This window comes from Lolium rigidum, chromosome 6 (assembly GCF_022539505.1).
Source record: "Lolium rigidum isolate FL_2022 chromosome 6, APGP_CSIRO_Lrig_0.1, whole genome shotgun sequence".
In the NCBI taxonomy this organism is placed as follows: domain Eukaryota; kingdom Viridiplantae; phylum Streptophyta; class Magnoliopsida; order Poales; family Poaceae; genus Lolium; species Lolium rigidum.
Genome location: NC_061513.1, coordinates 111334722 through 111341568, shown reverse-complemented (window position 1 = coordinate 111341568; position 6847 = coordinate 111334722). Strand labels below are relative to the sequence as shown.

General features: G+C 43.7%; 1 protein-coding gene across 1 annotated transcript; it reads left to right on the top strand.

Annotated features, from left to right (window-relative positions):
- The first annotated feature begins 352 nt into the window (after window positions 1–352).
- Window positions 353–6366, top strand: LOC124661962 (pollen-specific leucine-rich repeat extensin-like protein 1). The gene is made up of 3 exons (XM_047199852.1): window positions 353–517; window positions 1421–1690; window positions 5033–6366. The coding sequence occupies exons 1-3, from the start codon at window positions 377–379 to the stop codon at window positions 6356–6358; spliced, it is 1737 nt and encodes a 578-aa protein (XP_047055808.1). The 5' UTR covers window positions 353–376; the 3' UTR covers window positions 6359–6366.
- Window positions 6367–6847: the final 481 nt, after the last annotated feature.

Sequence of the window (6847 nt, the reverse complement as noted above, 5' to 3'; positions counted from 1 at the left end):
AAATCCTATAGGAAAAAAGCGTTAGCTCATACCTCATGGAAAAATTCCTTTGCTACAATCAAAGACACACCATATTCCTATAGGATTCAACTTGGCATGACATTTCAATCCTACACCTTTCCTATTCCTACACTCTTCATATTCCTATGAATCAAAGGAGCCCTTAGTCTTATCCTCTGAACCGAGACGGCGAGGCGTTTGCTTAATCAACACACCAAAAAGGAACGGCACGGACTAATCAATCCTTCTTCCCTTCCTCCTTTTTGTCTGACGGAAACCTTCCTCCTCCTCCCCTCCCCTCACCCGCTCCCCATCAACCGCCCTTCCCTTCCCTTCCAAGCAAGCGCGTCGCGCCAAAACCCTAGCGCCGCGCGCGATGTCCGGCTCCGGCGCCCCCTCAGGCCGGGGCTCCATGGGCGGCTCCCGCAGCTTCGACTTCGGCACGGACGACGTGCTCTGCTCCTACGACGACTTCGCCGCCCCCGCCGACCCCAAGCGGCCCGATCCAGTCGACAAGGTATCCGACCGTCTCGGCCCGCAATAGCAGTTCCCCTCCTCATTAGACCCGTTTTGCGAGCGCTTGTGGTTGGTGCGCCAAGCTTCGATCGAAACTTGGGGGGCTGAATTTCGGTTCTGGTCCGGCGGAAATCCCCCCGTTCCATTGGAGAATTTGGAACCAGGAAAAGCGAAACTGGGTTGAAAATGTTTTGGTTCCTTCGTTAGGTGATGATTCCGCACGGATAGATCTCTATGTTCACTGTTAGTACATACACATCATATGTGGTTCTGCCTAGGGTATTAATATTTTACACAACATCAACAGTTTACAGTTTTATCTGTCATGATTGTCTGATCGAGGGAAACTCGTGACATTCTTATACTTGCGTAGAAAGGTCACCATCCAGTGTTTTAGATTTTTTTTTGGCCTTAATGTCTCATGGTTTAATTCCCACTGTGATAAAGTATGCAGTATACTAGTCAGTTCAGATTTCATGTCAGGTTATAAGCTGAACCATCTAGTAGATTATTGCTGTTAGGATTTAGGACCACTGCATGACAATGCTGCTGCTGGTTAAAATAAATCGCGTGCCACCTATTTGATCAAGCCCTGCAGAGGTTATTGTTTCGATGATGCTAGTGGCTTCATAGGAAATTACGAGGGACCAGCTTCAATCAAAACTATTTGGACTGTGCTGGAAGTTTCATTGTAAAGCCGTTTGTACTGTTGGATGGTGGATACCTGGTTAGAATATAGGTCATCAGATGTCACTGCTGACAATCTGAAAATTTCAGCGAGCTCTTACATTTTAAATGATAACTTTCATCCAATACGCTGATGGCTAATTTTGTTATGGCCGTGGATAAAATGCTCATCTTCTGTTTACTACTTTTAATGCCCATTATTGTGATTTCGCAACAGGACTTCCATGACAGCAGATATGTGAGACCATCAGTAAAAGTTTATGAACAAGAAAGTTACGCCAAAGAGGATATACTATCTGCTGTTGAGAGATGCATGAAGAAATATGCTGACAATTTGCTAAGATCTCTTGAGGGAATTACTAGTCGGCTTTCACAACTGGAGATTTATTGCTATAAGCTTGAGAGGTCCATAGGCGAACTTCGAAGTGACATGCTTCGTGGTGAGACTGATCTAAGATTGAAGTCTCTTGAAAAACATCTACATGAAGTAAGTAAATATTAGTATATAAAGGAAACATTGCTTTGAGAATATAATTATTTCAGTTGTACGATCATGCTATGTGTCCATCTATATATTACTCTATCTCTATGACTTTCTTGATATGTATGCAATATCTGTTGTGCCTCTAGATGCTACTGGATATTATTACATCAGAATATTTTATTAGGGAGTAGAGAGTACAGAACAGATGCACACAACACACCACCACCATATGCACGAATAAGCGTGTCTGTGTGCATTCGCAATGCATGCTAAATATTGGAGGCTCTGTTGCCCACGCTTAATGTGACGTGTACTCCAACAAGTTTGGCACATCTGATCTCATCAGTCATGCATCGAACATGGATGATTGGGAACACACATTCTCTCTCCCACCATTAGGCGGAAGGCCCATCCATTGCATGAAACATTTTATGTCACTTACATGTGATGTTGCTTCTTTGCTCTGTAAATGTTTTCTCCAGCTTGTTCCCCCGATGTGTTTAATAGTATTGATCATCTATTAAGTGTTAGGTTACAGCATTGCTTGTTCGTTCCGCTGTAGTTTTTGTAGCTCATATGTTTCTGCAGTACTCGCTGTGTTTTCTTTTGATCCACTCCAGGTAGTATTTATTGGCTAGTTGTAACAAATTACAGCTATGCATCATGTTCAATCTTAAAGCAACGTAACAGTGCCGTGTCATGCTTTAATTTTAAGGCATTTGTAAAATGGTATGAAATAGTCATTGTTAGCCTGAATGTAATCTTGTCATGGTGTGTCCTGTCCACACAGGTTGTGTGCAGGCTGTAGTGTGAATAACACACATAGGTTGTGCCCTTGCTGTGTGTGAACAGGGCACATGAGTTGTGTCCTGTGTGAGTGAACAGTGCACATAGGTTGTGTACTGAATTAGAAGTAATCTTGTCAATGTAGTTGGCTAGTAGAAGGAACTAGCTTAGTCATGAAGTGTCTAGGGTATGTAGGGAGAACTCTAGAATTAGGAATGTTCTAGATTAAGATTCTATACCACCATATAGTACAGCAGTTTTTGAATCTACATCTGCATCTACAGTGTTCCTGCTCAATTAGAGAAATTTTGGCAGTCAATTGAATGAATCAGATGGTGAAGACATGAGTGAATCCCTGCAACCTCAGCCGTTCATTTATTCCATCCAACGGTTGTTATTTGTAGAGAGCAGTGGTCATCATGCATACGGACGCATGGTAGAAACTGGAAACTGCTAGATTCAGTGACAAGGGTGGCAGCACCACGTGGGAACTGTGCAAATCGTGTTTTCTTTTTCCTGTTGGGTCCGTCGTGCTTGTTCTCTACTAGCTACAAGGGAGAATAATAGCTAAAATAATTAAAAGAGATTAATTTTTGGGTCAGCTCAAAACGCTTGGCTGGGTACTCATGCTGCAATAGTTTGGAGTATGCATGCCACACTTCACACCGAAACATCTCCACTAATCCATGTCTTTTTTAAGGACTAAAAATCCGTAAACTATGAATGTCAGAACGGTACACTAAAATAAATACAGTATCAAAACGTTTTCAAATGACCATCCGGATAAAAATTAGTCTTACAAATTCATAATTATTACTCATAAAGGAGTTTGTTTCAACGTGCATTAGCATGTACACCTTACTAGTATTTAGTAGTATGAAATATCTAGAGTTTGTAGAGTATTCTAGAAGTATGGTGTAGGGTTTGGATTGTGCCACATGGAAAACAATCTAAAGGGTCATGTACAAGTATAAATATAAATAGGTCCTAGCATAGGTTGCTGGGGTAAGCATGGGTTGCTAAGTTCCGTAGGCATTTGTTGCTGAGTAGTGTAGCATTAGTTGCTACAAAAGCTAATAAAAGAAGGCATCTGTTGCCTGAAACTATCGTGCGTTCTCCTCTGTAGTTCTAGTCCTTCATTTTCTGCTTTTAGTCAAGAGATAGAACAGAGAGAAGAGAGAGCAGAGAGGGAAGACTAACAGTTATCGACGGTATCCTTTATACTTCCATGCCTTGATGAAGGGGTAGCACAGATCGGAATGGGTACTAACTGGTAGCCAACCCAGTCATTTCTCACATGAGGATCAAGTGTTGCCCAAAGTTCAGGGTTTGGCTGGGCCTATCTTACACCTCACTTCACTTGATGTGCCCAAATATTTGAAATCCCAAACTGAGCTGGACCTGAATGTTTATGTGGTTCACTAAAACCTGTCGGAGTGTCGGGTCCAACGTATGATTGTTTTACTATGGTTTGGTGGTTTGCATAGATGATTTAACTTCAGAGGAATATGGCTCAAGCAATTTTAAGCACTAATTCACAGAATTGTCGAGAAAGTTCCATGGTCACTTGGCATCCATGGGGGAGCTTCACTCGTGTTCCAATTTTTATCGAACCTGTGAACCTACCTGAGTTACTAAATAAGAAGTCAAATCATCACAGAGACACTACAAATCTCTAGTCTCTCTATGTAACCGTGAGGTATCAGAAGTATGCTCAGGCTTGATTTCATACCCATGGTACTCCATGCAAGTTACTGTCTTTGATGCTCTTGTGTCAGGCTTGTCTGTTGGGATGCTTGGGCAGGTCCTCAAGCTATTCTCCTTCAACCATTGATCTAGTTCTACACTCTTATAGTAAGCCATCAAGTATACTGCATTTCAGGAGTCAATATTATTAGTGAATAACAATCAGTTAGGGACAGCTGGATTTGCTTTGGCCTTCATGTTATTGTGCCCTGTCCATTAACAGGGCCTTTATAAGTTGTATTTGAGGAGGCAATTATCAAGTATTATCTCTGTCTTATCTGCACCTTTGAGATTGTAGACATTGGTATCTCAACGTAGAGCTGCCACAACTGGTGATATTTCTCAAGGAAACACATTAGGCCAATCCATGGACCGTGATGCACCAGAGCATATAAGCATCCTCAATGTTGCTGATAGCTGAATGCACATGAAAATTGACATTTTCTTACTTATGATAAGCCAGTTTCATTGCTCGTTTATGCACTTCACTCATCTGATGTATATAATTATGTCTTGGTATACAAATTGGAAGCAGCAGTTAAAGCACACATTATACAACATTTATATTGTTTTGTACTTTCATTAAAAAACATTTTGCAAACCCTGCAACTATGGAAATTTAGAAACTGACTACATATTGTTGCTCTTGCGTATTAAGAAACTCTGCTAACCCTGAGATTATGGAAATTCAGAAAATTTATGTTATACTTTTGTTTTGCATGTGCTTCACATTGGTGCTTATGTATTTGATAGATATAGAGCATTGATTCTGTTTAATCTTTTAAACTGTGATTAAGATTGTACATGATGCAGGTACACAGGTCTATTCAAATTCTTCGTGACAAACAAGAGTTAGCAGAAACTCAGAAGGAACTAGCCAAATTTCAACTTAAGCAAGATGAATCTAAAAAGAAAGAGGATGTGCCAATGCCTTCTGAGCCAAAGAAGCTTGAAGAAAAGCGGGAACAGCAGCTGGCACTTGCTTTACCTCATCAGGTGAACTCTCCGTCACTTGCACCAAGAGCTTCTGAACCAGTTCAACAGTACCATGATCAACCTGTGCAGCAGACAGCTCCTAGCTCTCTTGTACCACAGCAGGACCGTTATGTTGTTAGCCAAGCCATTGCTTACTACCCACAACAGCAAGCTCCAGGCAACCATGACACACAAGGGCAGCAAGTACAACCAGAGGTGCAATACTTGCCAGCTAGGCCTCAAGCTCAAGATGTCCAAGCTTCATCCCAGCCTCAGTCAGCAAATCAAACCCAGCCCCAGTCTTACCCTCCTTACCAGCAGCAGTGGCAACAGCAACCCTCTCGTTCATCCCCTGGACCAGCGGCTCAGCCTCAGCAGACTTACTCGCAGCAGCCATTTCCTCCACCTGTGCAGCAGCCACAGCTATCTAACGCCCAGCAGTTCCCAGCACAACCAATGCAGCAGTCCCAGTTGTCTAATCCTCAACAGTTCCCTCCACCACAACTGCAACCACAGCAATCCAACCCTCACCTTCCTCAGACAGTGCAACCACAACATCCTCAGGTGCAAGCTCAGATGAGACCTCAGACTCCACCAAACTACTCTCGCTATCCACCCCAACAGCCGTTAAACCCTCCCCCTGAAACGCTGCCTGGCAGCGCGTCTATGCAAGGACCATACATCACAGCTGCTCCATCAGGTGGGAGTCATTCTGAAGCGCAATATTCATACGGTGGACCTGGCATCCCACCATCTCAGCCACCGCCTCAGCACAGCATGCAAAGGCAGCAGCTACCTCCTCCAAATCAGAGCTCGTACGGGCCGCCTCCAAGTAAGGGGCCATATGCCGGCCCTCCCCAATACGCGCCGCAGGGGCATTCACAAGGTTACAACCCAGCATATGGCTACCCGCCAAGTGGCCCTTCTGCAGCCCAGTCACCACAGATGCCTCCAGGTGGCGCTGGTATGAGCCATCCAGGGTCATCGCAGCACGTGATGCGCGGCCATCCATACGGTGAGATGATCGAGAAGGCGAGCACCATGGGATATCCAAGGGACCAGGTGCTGAATGTGATCCAGAGGATGACGGAGAGCGGCCAGCAGATAGATTTCAATGCATTGCTCGACAGGCTGAACGAATCAGGGTCCGGACGTGGGTGGTGATATTTGGGGGCCGTGCTCATACGTGTGGTATCGTGCTTGTCTAAATAAGTGAGATTTGATATGACGCCGTCTATTGCTTGTCCGTCCGTACAATGTACATATAAACACTGATCTTAAATTGATGCGTCTCCTGGCGCTTGCACGTGCACAACCAACTTGATTTCAAACTGGACTATTGAGATCTCCATATTCTGAAGCAAATTGTTTCTGGGCATCTTGTCATTTTGTGGTGTGTGAGATGTCAGTTGATGTTTGCTGCGTTCTGTATTTGTACTTTTGTAGTATTCTCTCCATCGTGCCGAGCCAGCTTTGATGTGTATCCAAGGTCTTTCTTTTGGTATGTATGTGCACCTTTTTTTTTTTTCATACACATGTGATTTTTTTTACACATGTGATTTTTTTTGGAGACTATACACTGCAAGGGTCAATCAGAGAAGAAAGGCCAAGACGGCCTGTACAACGCCATTCCATGGTGCCATGCCACGTCAC